The sequence below is a fragment of the Barbus barbus genome, assembly GCF_936440315.1.
Source record: "Barbus barbus genome assembly, chromosome: 14".
In the NCBI taxonomy this organism is placed as follows: Eukaryota; Metazoa; Chordata; class Actinopteri; order Cypriniformes; family Cyprinidae; genus Barbus; species Barbus barbus.
Window position 1 is genome coordinate 10,382,589 of NC_136742.1, and position 24,271 is coordinate 10,406,859.

At 36.9% G+C, this 24,271-nt stretch overlaps 1 protein-coding gene across 4 annotated transcripts in view; it reads left to right on the forward strand.

Annotated features, from left to right (window-relative positions):
- The window catches only part of LOC306879732 (ras-specific guanine nucleotide-releasing factor RalGPS2-like), a 132,388-nt gene that overhangs the window by 37,198 nt on the left and 70,919 nt on the right, over positions 1 to 24,271 (forward strand). For all 4 annotated transcript variants that reach the window (XM_079432887.1, XM_079432890.1, XM_079432889.1 and 1 more), the window contains exons 3-5: positions 1,170 to 1,302; positions 1,390 to 1,494; positions 5,266 to 5,316. In XM_079432887.1, the coding sequence (XP_079289013.1) occupies positions 1,246 to 1,302; positions 1,390 to 1,494; positions 5,266 to 5,316 (213 nt within the window). In that variant the 5' untranslated portion in view covers positions 1,170 to 1,245. The remainder of the gene's footprint in view (positions 1 to 1,169; positions 1,303 to 1,389; positions 1,495 to 5,265; positions 5,317 to 24,271) is intronic.

Sequence of the window (24,271 nt, forward strand, 5' to 3'; positions counted from 1 at the left end):
ATATATATATATATATATATGTATATTCCACAAATGTTGTTGATGAATTTTTACTGGACATGGAATATTCTTTTTAAAAGTATAAACGTTTCATGTAGTCATAAAAGCTGTGTGCATAGTAAGCAAGAAATCTGTTAAATATACTCTTAGATGGAGTTTAGTCTGTCGTCTGTCTGAAAAAGTCAATTTGATGTAATAAAAAAGTAAACCTTGACCCGAGTTGTCTCAGAACATTATAAATAATTTTTCCATCCAAAATCCCCGGCAAAAACGGCTCTGAGAGGCTCTAAGACAAGGATTTGCTGATGCACTTGACTGGAAAGCATTGCTAAAACATTACTAAAGCTGTTCAAAGCCTCTATAAATCCACAGTCAGGAGCTTCATACAAATAAAGGAAACTTTATGTAAGGAGAGCTTGTGTAACTAAACATCATTGTAACAGTTTCCACGGGTTAACAGACATTAGTATTCCTGGGTTATGAGTTCGCAGTTTATTTGCAGCTTATGAATCCTTTTATTTTATTTCGAATGAACTGATTAACTCATTTATTGAATTAACAATAAGACTCTCAAACCCACAAGTTATTGATTTCAAAATCTTTCTAACTCAACATTTTATTTAAATGGTATTTTAATAAAATAAAAAAAAGAGAAAATAATATATTAATAAGATGCATATGAATGTTAGTATAATAAATGTTGTATTGCATGTAGTGTTTACATATTTTTTGTATATAATTGGAACTGATTTCTTGTGAAAAACCTGTATCCTGTTGGAAACACTGCCAAGGACAAAATAGAGATTCCTTCCAAAAAGATAATTCAAGGAGACAAATATATTTGTTTTCAGAAGAACATTAGTGTCTGTCTCTCTCATTACTGTCTGTTACAAGAACAACTGTTGGATGAATGTGCTGCTGATGAATGAGAGTGGAGGCTAAAGTGGACCTTTCTGGCATAAATGAGAAACATTGTGTTTGGTGATCATGAAAAACTATATTTCAACACAATCTTATCCAAGCACTGAAGTGGGAGTATTATAGTTTTGTGTAGGTTTATGGAGCCTGTGGATCTGAGCAGCTTGCAGCAAACGCTAGATTTGTGCATTTAGGAATCAGCAAAGCCAAAATCCACAGCTTGTCTGTAATGTGTGTGTTTGTGTGTGCAGGGGGTCATACAGGCGAGCTGATGAGGATGACGATGGTGAGTGAGCTCTTGCCGTAGTGTCTGATGGTTTGGTAATAATGGACGTCCCCAATGGCCAGCCCAGCGTCTCCACCTTCACGACCCCGGCCTCAGAGGTCAGCAAACGCACAAATGCTGCATGTCTTTCATTTGTATGTGTTTCATCATCTCTCTTTCCCCTATCCTGTCACTGTTTCCTCCAGAGGAGCAGCAGTTCTGAGTCCCTCAGTGAGAAGGGCCCCTCAGAGCTCAAGAGTTTTGATGCTGTGGTGTTTGACGTGCTGAAGGTCACACCAGAGGAATATGCAGTAAGTCAGACTTCCCTTCGTGTGTGAGAGGCGTTTGTGTTTGTACACTCTTCACTTTTCATTCTCCCAGATTATTCAGGCAAATTGAATGGGGGGGGGGGGAAACAGGTTTTCCTTATTTTTTGCAATTAGCTGATCACATGGCTTTTTCTAAAAGATACAAAAAGGTGAAATATATTTTTTTCCCCAAAATTCGTAATGAGAATCATTTATTAATCTGTTGTCACCAAGAGAAGATTTAAGCTCTCATCAATATAAAATCTCTAGTTTAATGTGTAATGCAAAGAAATGAAGACAGCCATAAATATTAGTATTGTGAATGTAATGTAACTGTTGTTCTGGAAATGAAAATGATGATGATTATTATGATAAAGAAAAAAATATTATTGCGATAATATTATTATACTGTAAAAGAGTCTGTAAAAGAGTATATAATAATAATAATAATATTTATTATTATTGTTATTATTATAAATGCTTTTATTTTATAGTACAGTGACATTTCCAAAGTAATATTACTTTATTTTTTAAAAGTGTTACAATTTAAATAATAAATTATTTTTTAATAGACTTTTATTATTATTATTATTAGTAGTAGTAGTATTGTTAAATACTTATTTTGTATTTTACAGTCTAATATTATTGCAATAGCAAAATAATAATAATTATTATTATTATGATTATAAAGACAAATATTACTTTTTCAATAATACTATTATACTGTAAAATAGTGTATATAATAATAATAATAATGATGATACAAATAATAATAATTATTATTAATAAATGCTTTTATTTTATAGTACAGTGATATTATTGCCAAATTAATATTTCTTTATTTTGTTTTAAATGTTATCATTTTAAATAATAATCAAATATTTTTAATAATAATAATAATATAGATGATTTAAGTACTTTTAGTAGACTTTTATTATTATTAGTAGTACTAGTAGTAGTATTGTTAAATACTTATTTTTTTTACAGTACAATATTATTGAAATAGCAATATCATAATAAAAATAATGTTATATTTATTATTATTATACTGAATGGGGACACAACTGATTTTTCTTTGTCCTTCTCTGCTCACATGACTGAAAATGTAGCAAAAAAAAAAAAGGTTTTGAAAGGGCATAATGGAAAGTAAATAACGACATAATTTTATTTTTTTGGTGAATTATTCATTTAACAATCTCAGGTTGTCCAATCATATAATGCATGTACATAAATGTTTTTTGATCCAATCACTTAATCCATCGCAGACACTATAATGAAGGGGTCCAATAAGGTCCTCTATGATATAACCTACTCAAAAGATGTTAAGGAGGGCAACCACCCACAACGATGTTCCTGTCTCTTGTGATTTGTAGCAATGGCTCTAGTACCAGGTGTAAACTTAAGAAAAACACATGGAAAACAGAAAAAGATGAAGGACAGAAAGAGATCTGAGCACACAGAGAGAGAGAGTAGTAAATACTTCAGTACAGTTTCAGTAATAATTAATGATCTTTTGGCAACAGTTGTGCAGGCAGCGATGCTCTCTAGAGTTTAAATTAAACACCAGAATCCGAGCAAGGCTATCAAGCTCTCCTCTCTCTGGTGATACGAGGACTCGGTTTCAAATAAAACTCCGCGCTGAACTCTCTTCTTAACTTGAGGAAAAGATACACAGCTGCTTGTTGACTCATACTTGCTTTAATCAAGCAGCGATCTGTGGCCAGCCACTCGCAGCTGGAGAACTGACTTGATTTTAGCATTTTATTTCTCCTTGTAGTCCGCTTATAATGTTACTAAAGTGTTTTGCTCCACAAACACTCATAATGAGTTTTTCATGATCATTTATTACTTTCGTTATGATCCTCAAAATGAAATCAAACAGGTTGTTTTTGCTACTGTACCTTTTAGACTTTATGTAAATGATCTCTGTTATGATTGGCTAATCTCTTCACATGATGAAAGACGTAGTCCACACTACGATGATTTAATACAAATCAAATTACTAAATAGGGCGGTATATCTCACTGATTTGATTCAACTCTGACTTGCAGTCTCTCGATTCAGTTTGATTTGATTTGAGGGGATGATAAGGGCAGGAAAATATAACACGAGCTGCATGGAGAACGTTACCCACATTTAGTTTCTAAGAGAGAGGAGAACATTTTAGAATTTAGAGCAGAACAATCCATCTTGTGAAACCAATGAGTCACAGAAAGCTGCGTGACGGCTACATTTTCATCCTTCCAATGAATAAAAACATCAGTTTCTGATTTTTTTTTTTCCCCCTCAATATCAGATTTATCAAGAAAAAAAAGTAAATTAATCAGTAAGTGTTTTATTTTGTTACTTTATTTTTGGTAATTCTGAGAAAAAAGTCAGAATTGTGAGATATAAACTCACAACTCTGACTTTTATATTTTGCATAGTGCAATTCTGTTTTGTTTTTCCACTGTGGAATACATTTATATTTACATTTATGCATTTAGCAGATGCTTTTATCCAAAGTGACTTACAGTGCTTATCAGTGTGTGTGTTCCCTGGGAATTGAACTTTTTGCACTGCTAACACAATGCTCTGAGCCACAGGAACTAATAAAGAATAAAAAGGTCATTGTGACTTTTTAATCTCACATTTCTGACAAATTTTCTTGCAGTTGCAAGTTTATGTCCCAAAATTCTGACTTTTTATCTCAGTTCTGATTTATATCTCACAATTTGGAGGAAAAGTAATGCCTGCATTGTGAGATATAAACTCAGAATTCTCACTTTTATATCTCAAAACTCTTACACACTGCAATTCTGTCTTTTTTCTTCCCACCATTGAATAATAATAATAAAAAAAAAGTATTTTCAACTTTTTATCTGACTATATATCAGATTTCTAAGGATAAACATCAATATTGTAAGATATAAAATTGCAATTATGAGAAAAAAAAAGTCAATTTTTTGATAAAAGAAACACAATCACCTTTTTTTTATTATTTGATTTATTTATTTATTTTAAAATCCTAGTGGAAACAAGCTTCTGTGAATTTTTTCTTTCTTTTCTTCTTGCCTAATGTTGAATACTAAAATAATGTTAAAATGTTTATGTGGGTGGTTTTCTAGCATCAGGTTCCTTCAGCTTTATAATAATGAAAAACCTCTGCTACGAAAGGCAAAACTAGATCGTAAATTCTTTTCAGATGTCCAAAACCAAGCAAAGCTTCTTACCGGTGGACGCAGTGTAATAAATACGTGTGACATATCTGATCGTGTCACCAGGGGACACGCTCTGTGTTTCTAAACTCTGTATGCCTGATGTAAATGCAAGTGTCTTTATCTGGGGTACAGAGTTTCTTTCTGTGCTTTATTTATTTATGGCCTAACCCATTAACCTATATACTGTACATCATCCCAGTCGCAGTCTCAAGCCTGTGTTGAAGGGACCCCACACACGCGACATTCATGCATGTGTGGAAAATGTCTTGTGAATGGCAACTGAGCTGTGGACAAAAAATGATTTATTATTCATGTGTCTGTTTGACAGTGTGTAGACCATTCACACGCTCTCATGTTAGCATGGATAGTTAAGCTGAGTCAGGTTTCAAATAAGCCCATAAATACAGAAACTCCTGTAATAAATGCTTATTTTACAACATCTCAAAGGTAGCATCTATGTCATGTCTAGTGAGAAAAATAGTGCAAGTAAAATACTTCCCTCTTTAAATTAAATATAATGTGACATTTATAATGTTCTATTTTGTGTGCTGATGTCATCTGTGTTGTCCTGCAGGGTCAGATCACTCTCATGGATGCTCCAGTGTTCAAAGCCATCCAACCTGAGGTAAGACTATTGTTCATTATAGTATGTGCTTATGAACAACTTATGTACAGCGTCAAGGCAAGAAAAAAGAAACTAAATTACAAGGTCGTTTTTTTATTTTTTATTATTATTTCAGACCATTTTTTTTTTTACTTTTTTTTATTTAAATTGTATTATTATTATTATTTATTTATAAATAAATGTTATACTACATTTAGTCAATTTTCGCCGCTCTGTTTTTTTTTTCCTCATTTAATAGACTGGACTCTCATTTAACTAAATTCGTTTGTTTGTGGAAATGTTTCCTTGGTTAAACTAGCTGTTTTGTGAGATTACTGGGTGACTGACTCACCGGGCTGTCACCGACTGAAGTGTCATACTCTCACTGTCAGCCATACACAGTGTGTTAAATTTGGTCAAGTTCAATAAAACCAGCCACTAACAATAAAATAGCCCATGAGTTTTGGACCTGGCTGGTTTATGTGTGGCCGTTCCAGAGTTCCCCAGCAGAGGGCAGTAAAAGCACAGTGAAATCTTTCTGTTCTTGCTTACATTGGACTGAGTGTATACTTTAAAACACCCACACCAGATCAAATATTGCACTGAAATATTTATTTTTTTTGCTTGACAGAGGGATTATTTAGCTGCTTTTTAAATTCTTTAAATATTTGTGACAAACAGCACATTTCATTATGGCAGAAGCATTATTGCGCAGTATTATACTCAAGATGAGTCAGCCTCCATCTCTCAATAAAATGCCATCTGCCACAAAAACATAAAAAAATCATAATAATTTTATTTCAAATATGTTTGCCTTAGTGGATAAATGAATAATTCACCCCAAAATAAAAATGCTGTCATCATTTCTCAAACCTGTAGGACTTCTTTCTTTTGTGGAACATAAAAGAAGATGCTCTGAAAAAAATGTCTTTGTTTTTTTGTGTGTTTTGGTTTGCTGTGCTTTTGTTTTTCATTTCGTTTCATTTTATTTTGTTTTATCCACAATTTAAAATAAAGGGGACCAACATGTTTTGATTCTCAACATTCGGCAAAATATCGTCCTTGGTGTTCTGCTAAAGAAAACAATTCATGCAGGTTTGGAACAGATTTTTAGGGGTGAACTGTCTCTTTAAATGTGAAGAATATTACACATGTGATGGCAGAGGAATGGGGAAAAAACTGTGATAAATATCTACAAAAGACTTGGCGAACGAACCTTAGAGGCAGTACGTCTGTAGAAGAAACCCACAGTTATATGGAGTACCAAATAAATATCTGTGGTTATTTTCCTTATTGGCATCTAGGCCTTGGTCTCCATTCACTGCCCTCCATGTCGTCCTCCCTCTCTCTCTGCTCTTTGAACGATTTATTAGCGCAGGCATGTTTTATCCACCGTCTGTAAGGTTGGGCTTTCAGCCGCACAGACTGTGATTTATAAAGCATTTGATGAGGCTGCCACACATTGAATACTAATGTAGCGTTTGGGGCTTTTTTTCTTACTGTCATGACGACTGAGGGAACTAAATGTTATATGATTCGTTTAATGCGTTTGTGGGAAATTACTGTGGCTGGCATGCATTTTTTTTGTCATTATTTATGGTAATTACAGTCATTTGTGTAATTAGGTCTACTGTTTTCTGTCATTGAGCATTTTGATTGATTATGCTTCGGCGTTGTTTGGCTTTGATTGTCTTGGCAGCAGTTTTTTGGATGCTTGCTTGGAGAGGAGAGGGTGAAATTGCAGGTCGTGTCTTTGAAAAGACGAGGTCTGGTTCTCTGGAAGACTATACTGAGCTAACCTCTGATTTTCAAAATGTCTGGGATTGATTTAGCGAGGCGGTTTAGCCAACACTCATATCAGTCGACAAATTATGTGTATAGATGATGGTTCTTTCTAGATTTTCTGGATCTGATCTGGCATGCTGTCTTGTTTTGTGTGTATATGGCAGTTTTAATATTATATGGAAGGGATTTGTTGAAGGATTATTTGCGCTTTCTGTGAGTCTGGCAGCACATCCATTTGCGTCGTTGTGTAACATGAAAGTAAAAGGCAGAGGGTGATGAAACATGAATGTGAATGTCAGGGTACTGCTTTATCATGCTCTGTTCTGATACTACACATTTGTGTGTTAGTGCTTGGACAAAAGTAGTGCAGGTCTTCACGTTAAGTTTTCTGGGAAACTGGGAATCCATACTCTGGTCTTAAGAGACCAAGCCAATCATTCTGGATCCAAAAGCTTCCAAAATGTTCTGGTGTTGCTAGAGGAGGAGTACAGTAAGAAGTGCTTGGCACCCACAGCGATGTTCAGTGGTGGTAAAGCTTTTATATAGGTATGAATGTGTGAGGGAGTTGTGCTTTATCAACGCTGTCATGAATTCACACACTACTGTGTGATGGAATACAAAAACTTGAAAGAAGATGCTACCCTCTCCTCATTCCCTGCATTATTGGCCATTTTTTCAGCATGACAATGAAGATATTTATTCTCCCAAGGTGAAAATCCTTCAGTGGACATGTATTTAACTAAATCTTAACGCTCTTGAGCAGCTGTGGGGGATTCTGTGGAGCAAAACTTGCCATTAAAGACCAGAGCATTCAAGGAGGTTGTCCTCCAGGAGTTAAACAGGACAGATGTGGAAATTTGTCATGAACTTGTACACACAGTGCCAAGAAGGTTAGAGCAGTATACTTAAAGTTCTGGAGGACATACTAAGTGCAAGAATATTATAGATTTGCTGAATTAAATCTAGGGTGTACTCATTTCTGCAATCCTTCATTTAAACAAAATTGGCTAATTTACTTATCTTACAGAAAATATTGGCATATATTTTGTCGTTTTTTATTAAGTATATGTTTAATACATTTAAATTTGGCCATCTTTCTATGAATTATATTAGTGATCGTTAAGAAAATACATATTTTTATGTATTCAGAGGGGGTGTACTCATTTATGCTGTGTACTGTATATATGAAGAGTTCATTTGCAAAAACCGATAACTCATTTTTTTATTTTTTTTCACAAATCACATTTTTTTATTTATTTTTTTTATTGCGCATTCCAAGTAATATCAATCAAACTGCAGTTAGGTTGTTTTGATTAAGTAATAATAGCTAAACAAATTTTACAATTTACAAAATTAAAGTTAATTGAAAGTGTTTTTTTTTTTACAGATTAAAATTTAGTTTTATAGCAAAAGCAGATAACAGTCGTTTTTTTTGGCAAAAGCAGATAACTCCACATTTCATGTTTTAGAGTAAAAAAAACATTGTAACACGCTGCTTTTTCAAGGAACCATGAAAACGTTTCGGCTTTTATTTTACTTTTACACCCTGAAGAAGATATCACAGTTTCATCAAGTTCGTCAAAATTATCCATCCTCGATCACTTTTAGTCAGCTTTGACGAAACTCCTCTCAGCTAGCATGTCTTTTCAAACTGAAAGTAGCCTTGTCACCTGACCTGAATACAGCGCGCTGATTCGCTAATATGGACTTATCAGCTTCTGTTCAAAAACAACAAGGGCGCTTGTTGACTTCTGCAGTAAAACGTGAACTCGCGATGCCTTGAAAGTGGACAATACAGGCTTTTTTGACTAAGTGTGTTTAGGGTTCAGATCGCGCTATATGTGGAGAAGAATGTACGGCACTCAGCACTTTTGAAAGTGGCGTTTATTGGTTTTTGCAAATGAACTCTTCATATACAGTGCCTTGCGAAAATATTCATACCCTTTCATTTTTTTCACATTTTGTGATGTTGCTGCCTTATGCTAAACTGCTTTAAATTAGTTTTTCCCCCCACGTCAATCTGCACTCCATACACCATATTATTGACAAAGCAAAAACAGAATTGTCACAACTTCGTAAATTTATTAAAAATAAAAAAAAATCAAATAAGTACATTGCATAAGTATTCATAATTAGAGATCGACCGATATATCGATTTACCGATATCAGCATTTTTCCATAATTGGATATCGGTTTTGTAATATCGGATAAACACCGCCGTCTTGTGGACGTTTTGAGAATTGCGCGCAGGATCGCAATTGCAGCGCGTCTGAGGGGAGACGAGACAACAACGGCGTGCAGGTACTTGATTTGCTGTAGGTAGAAAACTATTTAATATTATATTAATTAATGCACAAATTAGATGTATTACATAAATGCCTGATATATAGTTTATGCAACTTGGCTCTAAGTAATATGATAAATAAGATACTCTGTCAAGCCCTGTCCCTATAAAAATATAACTTTACCTGAAATAACACAGCCATGAATGAGCGCATGTTGGAAATAAAAGCGCTGAATTTAATTCTCTCTCTGTGGTCTATTAGTCTCATGAAGTCGGAGTCAAGTAGATAATCCGTCAGGTCCTCTCCCAATAAAGACTTAACTTTGCATGAATTAAATAATACAGCCATGAATGATTGCATGTTGGAAATAAAAGTATTGCATTTAATTCTCTCTCTGTTGTCTATATGCTCATCATTAGTCTCGTGAAGCCGCTTTCACATTGCAATTCACTCAGCGGTTGATGCTAAAGAAATGCTCAGCTATATATATATATAAAGCCAATTTCCTGTAATTTCAAACACTCACTGATATAATATATAGTGACTTTGGACTTTGGAGCAACAATAATCTCATGCATTTATTTATTATATATATATATATATATATATATATATATATTTATTATCCTCTCATTACCGATATATCACTATTTATATAGCATAGCATCAAAATGAAAATGCATGAGATTAATGTTGCTCCAAAGTCACTATATATTATCTCAGTGAGTGTTTGAAATTACAGGAAATTGGCTTGCATTAACTAGGCAATTATTTAAATAAGCAGTCATGTTAAATAATATCCCATTTTGATCATTTTTACATAAAAAAACTACTTTGTAAATCTCTAAACTATTGCAAACTTTTTTGCCAAAATGTCACTATAATGTTACCGTGTGCATGTTAACTTTAATGAGGTTATGTGATCAAGATGAACATTAATGTTTATTGAGTCAAGTAAACAACAATAAAACTATCAAAATTCACATGGACCAGTGTATTATCACAAATATAAAACAGAAAGGCAAACTTCCAACAAACATGAGAAAATCCAGCATGTCCAAACGCGCATGCACAGATTTAAGCTTTAAATATTACATATATGAAAATGTATATGATAAGAATCACTCTTCCCACACAGTTCATTTGTTACATGAATTAAATGTTATGTTTATTTGTTTTACTTGCCAAATTGTAGTTCTCATTTAATTTTATTAATAAAATGTAGAACTTAAAATGGTCAATTTAATATATATTACTACACCACAAAGTCATTTTTTTCATTCATTCATTCATCTACTAATTTATTCATTTATTTTTACATTTATTTTGCTTTTATTGTTAAATCTGAATTACACTTTTCCTTCCCCCTATAAATCACAGAAAAAGTGAACTTTAATTGGTAGCTTTATTTTTCTGTTAGGCAGTCCTTTCCCAAGGTCTTGTTGAGAAATGCTGCAAGGTTGACCAGACTTTATGCCTGTAGTCAAAAGTGTGCTTCTGCAAGATTGTTCACACTAATAAGGTTCAGATTGAGTGTACAGCAGACCCGTCCATATGCAGTATGATCCTGTATGGCAGCAATATGAGCTCACGGCTGTAATGCAGACCAGAGGCTTTTGTACATGCATTAAAGCAGTAAAACTTCATGAAATGTCTTTTAGAGTGATACTCTTTCCAACCTACATGCATGCAAACATCTCCGGTCTGTTCTCTGTACCACCCCATTAGCTTTTTTACAGGCGCTTATAAGCACGCTCTGACCCACAATGCTCTGGGTGAAATAGAGAGGTTTGTTTGATTTGAGTGGAATAATGCAATGATGTCAGTAAACTGGCAGTCCTGCCTGTTATTATTGGTTTGCTTTAATTAATGGCGTTTTTTATCAACTCTGCAGATGTTGCTAAAGATTGTTTGATGAAGTAGCTCTATTAAAGCAGCTCGTGTTTCAGTAGAGGTTGTTAAAGCCTGATGTTTTGGGGTTTTTTTGCACCTGGGTCGACTATAGTTCATTGAGTTTTCTATTGTCTGTGTGTGTTTTTGTGACTCTGAGTGTGTGTGTGTGTGTTTCTTTGCAGGGGAGGTTAATTGTTTTTGAGGCTCTGGAAGCAGGAGAGATTTCGATGATTTGTGCTCTGCTGAGCTAAAGTGAAATGTGTGTGTGAGAGCGAGCGATAAAGAAGCAGAATTGGTTCTTTGTTATTCAGTGACATCTTCAATCTGAAGGTCACTTGGCTGCGTCGCCGACTGTGTGCAAAAATGAGAAGAACAAAAAAGAAGAAAAATAATGGGATTTAAAAAAAAAAAAAAAATAGTTTACCCAAACTTTTTTTTAAACATTTGTTGTTTGAAACCAGTTTGTTTTACTTCATTGAAACAGGTATTTTGCAGAATGCACAGGCTGCTCCTTTCCATAGAATAAAAGCATAGTGACTAAGACTGTAAATAGGCACCACAAAAATATTATTAAATATTGCACATATACTGAAGCCATGCTTGCTTTATAGTTTATATTTCAGTTTCAGTTGTAAAAAATGAGTTGTGTGCTCAAGTTATTTTTATTTGTTAGAACTTGCCAATATTTTGTAGTCTTTAGTAGTTAGGCCAATATTTCTAATTTGAATAATTTTTTCCCCCCATGTAATATTTATATTGAATTTTTGATTTATTTAAGTTACTGAAAACAAGTTTTAATTTGTTTAGTTAACAATAACAACACTGATGAGAAACAGGCTGGAATTGACTAAAAGAGTGGAAAATCAATATTTCATATATTATCTGGTTGTCAGCCATAACACAAAAATGTTTATCAGAATTCCTAATTAAAACTTGCTGAATGAAGACACAAAGAGTCTGGTTTTGATATTGATAATGCCACAATATATAAAGAAATACTTTTATGGAGGTTTTTTGTCATTTTCATATCACCTTCATTCTATGAAAAAGAGCAGCTTTGACAACTTGCCATTTTTGTGTTCCACTGAAATAAAGTCATATGGGTTTGGAACGACATGAGGGTGAGTAACTGATGACAGAACTGTGATCTATCCCTTTATCTTTAATGTGGTAGAGATGCTGATTTTAGTTTAGTCTTTGATAACCCGTGGTTTCCTTTTGCAGGATTGCCTCGGGATATGCTTTCATTGGGTTTGAAGGATAATAGATCTGCATCTTTAATCAATTTGGTTGCACAGAGCCACATGAATGGTGCACATGTATGTTCAGTTGTAAAACCGTCCCTGTAAGTTGCACAGTAATGCATCTGTAAGCATTAATAGTGGAACCAGTGGGTTTCTCTGGCCTTCATGACTATGACGCACATTATCGTTCAGTCTGGCCGGTTTTGGCTGGGACGGAGCAAAATGTTGCATACGTACTATCGTGAAGAATGCTGGTAGGGTCTCGGAAAAGACCACTACAGACACACATGAGCCAGTTACAAACTAGCTGCACAGATCACATGGCAGTCTGCCCGACACATGGATGTGATACATACACGTAACATGAGAGATTATCTTAAAACCTGCACTCTGTCTTCATGTTCTGCTATACAGGAAATGCAAAAAACGTGGTCAAGGGCCCAGCAATCCTGAAAACCATAAGGTTTTCACATTACAAGAAGTGGATCCTTGTCGGTTATATAATACACATTTTCATTTACATTTCTGCTAAGACACTTTTTTCCCATTCTTTAAAAAAAAAAAAATGTATAAAAATATTAATTTGCTCGGAAAATTAGCTTAAAATGTATTCGCCCTCAGGACATATAGATGAGCTTGTTTCTTCATCGTAACAGATCTGGAGAAATTCAGCATTACGTCACTTGCTCACCACAGGATCATCTGCATTGAATGGGTGCCGTCAGAATGAGAGTCCAAACAGCTGATTAAAACATCACAATAATCCACACCAGTCCAGCAATTAATATCTTGTGAAGTGAAAATATGTGTGTTTGTGAGAAACAAATCCATCAAGACGTTTTTTTAAATTCAAACTGTTGTTTCTGGCTAAAATATGAGTCCTCTAGCCATAATATTTCTCCACACCTGTTCCGATGAAGAAACTAAACTGCATCTTGGATGGCAGAGGGGTGAACTATGTCTTTAATTTAAAAACTCAGTGGTATATCAGAACGTTTAGCTCCTGCTTAAACACTGTTGCGGATGATTAGTGAGTAGGACACAGCATATTTGCACAAAAATCTAGCATGCTAAAGTGGTGCAACCATTCAGTCAATTGCCCTCTACTGTGTGTCTCTATTTCGAGTTTGGACCCAAGATCTTTTCCCCAGTCAAGTCCCCCATCTTCCCTCATTCTGAACACATTTGTGCCATTTGTATAGTAGCATTTGCTTGGCGGGATGCCGTGTGATCCAGGCTCTATAGAGCAGTTCAGATTAATGGACGGTACATATGGCATGTTCACTTTCCCTCTTGTGCTGTTTTTACAAGGCAAAACCTCTCGCAGCAGAGAAAGAATCACTGGAACACAGTTTCTAGGAAAAGTGTTCTATTTTAGATTTATAATCTTCAGGTGAGGATCTGTTTAAACACACATGCAGAAATTGCTTGATTTTCTAGATGTGAAAAGTATGTTCTTAGTTATCTGGCTTGAGCTTGTAGGATTTGTGATGTAACTGTAACTAATTGAAAGAAGTTGTCCACTCCACAGTAAATTCTGTCATTATTTATGTTTTGATGTCTTCCCAAACCTGTATGCTGTTAGTTTTTTGTTTTTCTGGGAACACGAAAGGACTTAATTGCCATCTTAATTATCATCTGAGAACCTCTCGAGACGATCAAGAAGGTCTATTGTAAGTTCACTTTGCTTTAGATTAGTTTGGGTTTGTTTGGAGCACTCACAAATTCTAGTAGATTTTGCCACAATGATGACATGAAATGCCATGATGGAAAATCTCTGTTACTGCCCACCCATTTCGTGAGCATTAGTATTAAATCTACATATATTTTTATAGTCCATATAGTGCTGGCTAGAGGCGTCTATTTCCTTGCCGACTGTAATTCTTTCTTTGATTTCCAACTCCCCTGTTTGTCTGATTTTGAGCAGTGGTTAGATGGTTGAGCTCCAGGTTTCCAGACTAGGTGATGATATTGAGGTTCAGTTAATGCAAAGTGAATTGGTGTCATATCCTGAATTCGTCACAAGGTCAGAGTTTGACGTACAGTCAATCATTGTCATCCCTGCTAAATTCTCTTCCATTACTGCTCATCTCCCATTATCTTATGCCTGATTCCCAGCTGGCTAATCTATTTCCATGAAAACCTCCCGGAATGGTATAAGAACAGCCTGTTTTATTGTTTAAATTTGAAAAAAAATAAAAAAAATAATAACTTTGAGTATAAGCTATAAAGTTGCCAAATGCCAATTAATTTTGTCTTTTCAAGACATGACGAGTTGTTCTGGTAGTTTTAGTGGACGTCTGTGCATCTGCACTCACATAGATACATCAGTGCTGTTACATCTTAAAAATTATGTTGCATTTTAGAAACAGTACAAGCCTTTTCAGGAGACATAAAAGAAAGTGGAAGAAAGGGAATATAAAACACAGCCATGATCCCTTTTCCATCGACTCCCCACTGCTTTAAAGACTTTTGTGTGATAGCAACGCTCACTGTGAACAGAACTGACTTCCTCCTGTTTTTGTTTGAAGGCTTGAAATCTATGAAACAGACAATCACAGAGGATTTTCCCCTCAAACTCCTTGTCTTTTTCCTTCCCTTGTTTCCCTGGGTTCATTGCTTTGTGCATTATTCAATCTGTAACTGCCAGAACAAGACAGAGTATTTGACATCGGCATACTAATGCTTTAGCCGGCCTTCCTTTTTTTTTTTCCTAGGTTATGGTCAGGACAATCTGCAAGAAAGACAAAAAATCTAAAAAAATAAAAAAAACACTTGTCACTTACACTCTCTATTCGTTTTCTAACTGCTTGTTTTTTTTTTTTGTTTTTTTTTTAAAGATACAAATAAAATTCTATCTACTTGTTTTCTTTGTATGTATGTATATATATATATATATATATATATATATATATATACACACTCACCTGCCACTTTATTAAGTACGCCTGTTCAATTGCTTGGTAACACAAATTGCTAATCAGCCAATCACATGGCAGCAACTCAATGCATTTAGGCATGTGGTGAAGACGACCTGCTGAAGTTCAAACCGAGCATCAGAATGGGGAAGAAAGGGGATTTAAGTGACTTTGAACGTGTAATGTTTGTTGGTACCAGACGGGCTGGTCTGAGTATTTCAAAAACTGCTGATCTACTGGGATTTTCATGCACAACCATCTCTAGGGTTTACAGAAAGTGGTCCGATATATCCAGTGAGCGGAAGTTGTGTGGACGAAAATGCCTTGTTGATGTCAGAGGAGAATGGGCCGACTGGTTAGAGATGATAGAAAGTCAACAGTAACTCAAATAACCACTCGTTACAACCAAGGTATGCAGAATACCATCTCTGAACGCACAACACGTCGAACCCTGAAGCAGATGGGCTACAGCAGCAGAAGACCACACCGGGTGCCGCTCCTGTCAGCTAAGAACAGGAAACAGAGGCTACAATTCACACAGGCTCACCAAAATTGTACAATAGAAGATTGGAAAAACGTTGCCTGGTCTGATGAGTCTCGATTTCTGCTGCAACATTCAGATGGTAGAGTCAGAATTTGGCATAAAGAACATGAAAGCATGGATCCATCCTGCCTTGTCTCAACGGTTCAGGTTGGTGGTGGTGGTGTAATGGTGTGGGGGATATTTTCTTGGCACACTTTGGGCCCCTTAGTACCAATTGAGCATCATTTAAACGCCACAGCCTACCTGAGTATTGTTGCTGTCCATCCCTTTATGACTACAGTGTACCCATCTTCTGATGGCTACTTCCAGCAGGATAATGCACCATGTCACAAAGCTCAAATCATCTCAGACTGGTTTCTTGAACATGACAATGAGTTCACTTTACTCAAATGGCCTCCACAGTCACCAGATCTCAACCCAATAGAGCACCTTTGGGATGTGGTGGAACGGGAGATTTGCATCATGGATGTGCAGCCAACAAATCTGCAGCAACTGCGTGATGCTATCATGTCAATATGGACCAAAATCTCTGAGGAATGTTTCTAACACCTTGTTGAATCTATGCCATGAAGAATTAAGGCAGTTCTTAAGGCAAAAGGGGGTCCAACTCGGTACTAGCAAGGTGTACCTAATAAAGTGGCCAGTGAGTGTGTGTGTGTGTGTGTATATATATATATATATATGGATGTGTGTTGAAAAAAATTGCTACGTGTACTGCATTGGGCTAACCGAGACTTGTCATAGCAATTTGACATTTTTATCACTTGCATTTTATTGCTCTTTTGTTGGTTTTGATTGCTTCTATTGTCCTCATTTGTAAGTCGCTTTGGATAAAAGTGTCTGCTAAATGAATAATTGGAAATGGAAAATACTCTAACAACTGCAGATTCAAATGTTAGGTTAATGCATATTGCTTGGTAAAAAAAAAGTTTGTTTGGGTCTTTTGTGTGTCTTGTTTTTTGTGTGTTTCGTATGTTTTGTGTTGTTTTAAGTCTTTTTTTTTTTTTGTCTCATTTTTTTTTTTTTGTTTCGGTTTTGTTTTGTGTCTTATGTTTAGTTTTGTTTTGGGGCTGTCGCAATAACCACAATATTGTAATATCGTGCTCATGATTTGTACATAGGTTCTGTAGATTTGCACTAAACAGAAATAGAGAGATAGGCTGAACATGTACGATTACCTGCGTCTGTCCTTCTTCAGGTCAACACATATATTCATGGAAAAAAAATCAGTTTGCCATCAGTTGTCAGAAGATAAAAGCGAAATATCTTTGTCGTAGCATCCTTTCAGCGTTTAAGGGGATTTCTCATGACTGGCGTCATGGAGTCAATGACATTGTTCTCTATGAAGTGAAACATCAGCTTCAGCATTGCCCACAGGTTGATCGTCGATTGACCCTTGAAAAGTTGTGCTCTGTTAAATTCATTTCAACACATTCATACATGAATGATGTTTTTAAATGTATTAGTTGAGTCACTTGTAAAGACGGTCCTTTACAGCAGCCTGCTGGCGTAACAATGTAACTGCACTGATTGACAGCCTGTGTAAATTGAGCGCATAGATGAGTAGCTGTTTCCATTACCCTTCAAATTACGCAAATTGAAACGTCGGGCTCACGTCGGCAGCAGTTATGTTGAATCGGCATCAGGGCCGTCGGCGAGAGGGAGAACTCTAATTGGATGTTCAGTTTAGCGAACGAGTCAGTGCCCGAGAATTAAAGCGAAAGTGATGAAAACAAGCACGTAAATCCAGGCGGTATAGACAGAAGGCTGTTTAAATGTTATGTGATCTTTCCCAATCATTCTAATGCGCGAATGTTTTCATAACAACATCAGCTTCTTAAAATGATTACATTTATCAACATTACGGATATTCAAAATGTTAAGCAAGCACTGCTTTGTTTAGGTTTCATATATCTGCGTTTAGTTTGTATATATTTGTTTTGGTTTCTCCTTTTAAATGACGAATATATACTATTGATAGCTGCTGATATAGACCGTTAATTCCTCTCACGCAGGCGCAGAACGCACGTATTAGTTTGCAGTCGGCTGTAGTCTGTGCAGTGTGCTCGAGCACAACTTTTTGGTCCGATGCGAAGCGACAACACCGCCTGCTTTCGTCGCCGCTAGTTCTTTAGTGCACTATGGCTCCGACACGGCCACCGGAGCTGATCGTGGCCACTGTAGTCAATGCTTGTGTTTATATCAGTCACGCAGCGGCATGTTTCTGAAAGCATTCCAGAAGTAGCTCTCCACGCTGCTTTACTAAAGATACACACCTACGTCTCATTTGATCAAAAATAATGGCTAGAGCGGTGGCTGCGATACCATGTCACCATGACTTGGAAATTTACATTTTAGTCACTTAACATTGGTTAATGGAAATGCTGTCATTTCATAATATATTTTTTATCAACATTTATAAGATATCAAAAATAATGGAAACCTGGCTAATGTTGGAAAGCAGCTTGTCCAGTCAGATTCAAGAATCGGAACTTACTATTATACCTATATTAAAGGTGCACTAAGCGATTTTTGCCAAGGGATGTTGATATTTGAAAGCACCAAAACAAACACGCCCATACCCCAACAGGACCTCGCAACCAATTTTGAAATCTCTGCCCCACACGTACGTACGCAACCATGGCAACGACGATCACGGAAGCCATAGATATATATAGAATGACTAGATGTCTCGTCTGCGTTGCTTGCCAACGGAGTCGAACGTCCGCATATGGCGGACATCTTACCACAGGCTGCTCGCTCACCCAAAATATTGTGTTGATAGTAAAACATGTCATTTTTAAATAGCCATAACGTGCTCAATTTTTAACCGATTTTCAAACGGTTTGATTTATTATAAACGTCAAATACGTAGTTATGACACTGAATACTTTTGAATAATTATTTTATGTTCTAAAAAATAGAATAATGTTCTAGAATAGGTAGACTAAGCCTACAAGATTTCCCTTAACAAATATACATCAAGAAACGCTGCATGTTGAAATCCCCACCCTGTACAGTGATGACAATAACACAGCACAAAGAACTAAAGTCCATATTTCCAAATTGTTAATAAAAATATTTTTACACATAAAATGGTAGTAAACCAGTTTGTTTAGACATTATAAAGGCACTTTTCAAAGATTTTTGAAGATTTATTAAAATCAATGTTTGGACAGAGGTGTTAGAGACATTTGATGGATTTTGTTTTTCTTTAATTTTCATTAAAAATTTAGCGAAGTAACAAAGGTGTCCCAGTGGTGCTGGTTCTGGTCCTCATCCGGCTGGGCCTGATAAGTGATGATGAAGTGACAAGTGAATAGGTTGGCAGGTTGTGGGTCGCTAGGCTGTGCAGGCCAGGAAGTCTGGACAAGGGGACAGCAACAAGAGATGGTAGGGCAGTCGTTGGGTTGGGACTTCAGGTGCGATGAGGGCCAGTGGGACATCAAATACAAGGATGGCTGATGACTGGAAAAGGTTTACCTCACAAGTGAGGTTAAGAGGGGAAGAAATAGAGTGGGTTAGCATTACTATAACTCATGATCAGTGGCGGCTGGTGAATTTGTGATTTTCACATACAAACGAAGCATTCTGGTGCATTCTGACAAAATAATAGATACAGGTTAACATTCTCTCCCTGTGTCTGTATGTGTGTTTGTGAGAAAGTGAGAGAGAGAGACAGAGACAGAGAGAGGGAATGTGATTATAAAATGGGTGAGTGTGTTACGGCCAATCTATTGTGTTGGTAACTTCATTCATAAATCTATCTACAGCCAAATACGATAAAATACCAATATAATATGTGCAACCTTTTATGTGTGGTTGTTCAAGACACACTGAAGGCATGATGCCACCATAGGTTTGCAGAGAACTACATACAATATGCACACTGAAGGCATGATGCCACCATAGGTTTGCAGAGAACTATATACAATATGTACACTTGAAAGGGTTGGGGTGGTGGTGTGGGGTTGTGAGGGCCGCTGTAACCCAGTGTTCATCCTCACGGGAAAGGGGAGGGTGGGGGTGGGTTGTGAGGGCCGCTGTAACCAGTGTCCATCCTCACGGGAAGGGGGGTGGGGGTGGGTGAGGATCAGTGAAACCCAGTGTCCATCCTCACTGGAAGACCCACCAGAGACCCACATTGGACTAATGCCCTTTGAAAAGGACTGATTTGTTGAGTTTCTGTCGCATGTTGTTGCTTTGTAAGCTAAGTGTAGTCAATTTCGCTATGTGGTGTAGCCTTAGCTTAAAAAACAGGGAAACAACTAATGTCAACAGTGTATGGTGGTGGCTGTCTATGCCATACTGTGTTTCACTGATGTGCTCCCCGAGCGCAAACACATCCTCTGACCCGATCCTCTTCCGTACAATGTACATGACCTCCAGCTGTTTGATGGGCTGTGATCGTTTGAAACTCGCTGATGCCTGGCGAATGACCCACTCTGCTGCCCTGACGACCCTCACTGTTCCCTCTGAGGGAATCACCAGGCCTCCATTGTTTTTCAGAGACAGCAGGTGGTAACTCTGGTCCTTGATGGCAGATGCAGCATCTGTCACCAGGCTGGCACGGCAGACATCACAGGACAGCTTCTTCAGAGCCCTTCGCACAACAAATCCTGAAATTTGAGTTAGTATAATAACATCGTAACTTATAATAATAATAACAACAACAGCAATAATAATCAATAAGAATGGGGGAATTAAGGGGACAACTCTCTTTTTGAACTATGGTCAGATTATTTTCCCACCGATTTGACTATTGGCACTATCGGTTATAGGCCAAATCGACTTTCAGTCAGCCTTTACCTGAAATGTATACGAGAGCATTGTCCACAAGACTATTGAAGCGGACGGGAAGGTAACTGTGGTCATGTACCAATGCAGGAATGTCAGCAAATGGAGAGGGAAGATCTTCTTCTCCTCCTGCTGCAGAGGACATATCTACAGCTGACAGGCTTGTAGAGGTGTCGATAACCGCTGGTAGGGTCTCGGTCTCATCCTGTGCTGTAACATTGCCTCTGCATGGCTTCACAACTCCGCACCGGGCCATCAGCTTTCTAAATATATACTTAAACTGGCTGGCATTGGGGTTGTTATTCCAGCCACCTTAAAAAAATACACGATATACAGGTATTATCAAACAATTCAGACTGTATCAGTGTAAATGCAGTATAAATTCTGCAAACGGATAGTAAAACACATTTTTCTAAATACTCAAAGTAGTTTGTGACACTTTCAGATAATGTATATGTCTTCAGAAAACATATTTTACCAGAAATGAAAAAACAACAAAAAAAAACATATGGACTGACAAACTGAAAAATTATACAACAATGCAATAATACAACAATTTACTAAAACTTCGTATCACTTAGTGTTGCAGCTGGTAAATATAAATTATGAACCCTACCGGATGCTCTGATGGAGTTAAACAGGAGTTCCAAGTGGTCCTGGCTGAATCTGTAGGTCAGGACATATCGCTGGCCTTCAAGCAGCACAGGAACCATCGATATCAACGTGTCAATGTTTATGATGAAGCCCAGGACAGAGAGGTACCTTCAAAAGCAAATATTGTATTACTAAGATGATTCTGCGAAAACAGGACACAAGAAAGTAGGGATGCAAACTAACAGTATAAATTAAAAATAGTGAATGCTCCCAAAGCAGCACTTCTCAGGGCAGAAACAAATCTGGGGGGCTTTAAGCTAACTCGTTTGCATCCCTGACTTAAAATAAAATCAGTGTGAGGTTTAGGATCCTTAAAATTACTTTTAGGACACTAAACCTTCTTGAACTAATTCAAAACATAACCTGCAGACCATGCAATACATACCATTTTGACACCGTCATCTGGAAAGAAAAAAACTGAATACAAGAGAATTGGAACACAGACAAATTTGCAAATTTGAACACATTGGAGAAAGATAGCATCATATGAATAATACATAATACGTACCACTTTATGAAGTCGCAGAGACAGAAAAGAGCATCTTCTGAACTTGATGCAGACAGGACAGAACATCTTACGGGACAGAGCATCTTATGAACTTGATGCAGACAGGAGGACAGAGCATCTGAACTTGATGCAGAAGATAGTAGATAAAGAAGAAAACAGAACATCTGTTGAACTTAGGTCATGGACTTGAGGGATGCACTGAAACCGGTAGAGTTTTACCTTAGATAGTTTAAAGATTTGTAAATTGTACACATCTAACAAAGACTAAAATAAACCCTTATTTTCTAAATCAGCAGTCTCATTCTGATAATTTAATTATAATTAAGAATTTGTACTGGGTATTGGTGACTACAAATGGTGTCAGTGCATTACTAATTGAACAGTCACTATATTAAAAGACCTCTTTGTTCGGTAAAGGGGTGTGCCATCCTCCATCTTCAAAGTGAGCAAGTACCCCCTGGCTTTTATCAAGAACTCCCTGGTGCTTGTCCAATTCCAAGAACCAAGGGGGGCTTTGAACCCTTTGGCTCTGGGATTGCGACTGTTCAAGATGTCAAACAGCCTGTCTGTTATCTATAAACAAATATCTAAATTAACTGAAAGCACTGAAAACATCACTATAACTTAGAGTGGATTCACACTTTGTCCCTTTCAACCCTAAACGTGACCTAGGAACAGTTACTCCACACTAAATTAGACTGAATCAGTCTCGATTCAATGTGGAGTCACTGTTCTCAGATCACATTTATGAAAATAACATTAAAATGTTAACGGGTTAATCCCGGAGGCATTCACATTTAGGTTAAAGGGGTTGCAGCAATGAATCTCTCAAATGTTGGAAAGAACAGTAGAATGTTGGGAAATGTTTTTGGTCAAATCCCTAGCTATATTACCTTAATAAATTCTGTAGTAGCCTCACAGTCTTTGAACTCTGCATAGCCCACTTCCTGCAAGGTGCGGAGCGCCACTGCCACAGAGTTACTCAAAGTCTGAGCAGCCAGGGAGACCTTGATTGAGTTTATAAGGAGAAATAAAGGGCACATTAGCGCTACAAGATACAAACATCATCAAAAATTATAAAAACACAATAAAGCCCTAGAGCCCATTTCTATTGCAGCCCTCTATACATAAATCATCATGCAAACATACCTTCATCTTCTGATTGGCAAAGTTCACATGCTTGTCTGTGACTCGGTTGGCAGCATGTAGACCACTTTTCTTTTGGACATGGTTCAGCTGAACAATGTACTTCCAATTTATACAGCCACTTATGCTTGTTATTGGGCTGTATGCCTGCAGAATCAGATTTTTTTTTTCACTGCACACGTCAACTGTAAAGCACCATATTCATATCCATATTTACACAACTATGTAAATACAATCAAAATGTATAAAAAGCAGAACAGTCAACCCGAGCAGATAGGCAATAATGAGCATGTACCTGCAACATATTGCGTGCCAGCTTCAGCATGTGGCAAGCGTCCATCATAACAAAAACTTTGTCATGGGTTACTGGATGTGGGAAATGGGTCTTCAAGGGCTTACAGGGGTCTGCTTTTAGGTCGCACCCAAGTTTGGTGCACATACTGACATTTGATGCATGACCATCCATTGTCATGCACACCACCCTTATCTGACGATGATGCAGCTCTTCTAATGCATGTTCTACTAACACTTTCTGTGATTCTGCTGTGAGGGACTTGGTCAAATAATATGCGATTGGAGCTTTCCAATAACCTTGAAGCCCAACCACCATAAACACAAGAACCTCGGAAGCAATGTCAGTCTCATTCAATCGATCCCCCATGTCCACATATCCAAACATTGTTTGTGTCTGAGGATCATGTTGGACGTGATGTTTTATGGACAAGGCATCCAGCATCAGAGTGACACGTCCATATTTGTCCTCATCTTCCTGACGCCGTCTTTCCAGCATGTCCAACATCATTTTATTGAGACCAGGTCTGGCGTCAAGAGAGCTCAGCCACCTTGTATAATTAAAAAGTAGACATTTAACCACGTAGACATTTAAACCACTAACCCAAGCATCCCTATGGTGGACACTGGACATACTAAACATATCTGTAATATGATTATGTTAACACCCATTTGACTTTGGGTAACTTTCACCCGATCATTCCCCAGTTCGCCCCTTTAAACAACATATTTGACGCCTTTAATCGTCATTGCCAGCCTGTGATTTAACCATTCATGATCATTTTGTATGTAGTGCTTTATGTAATTCAGTGTTAATGTAGACATCATATAGAATACCTTTGCATTGAACTGGGATGTGGCAGGTGAATATGTAGAGTCTCTCTCAGGTAGTTATATGCCTTTGGACCATG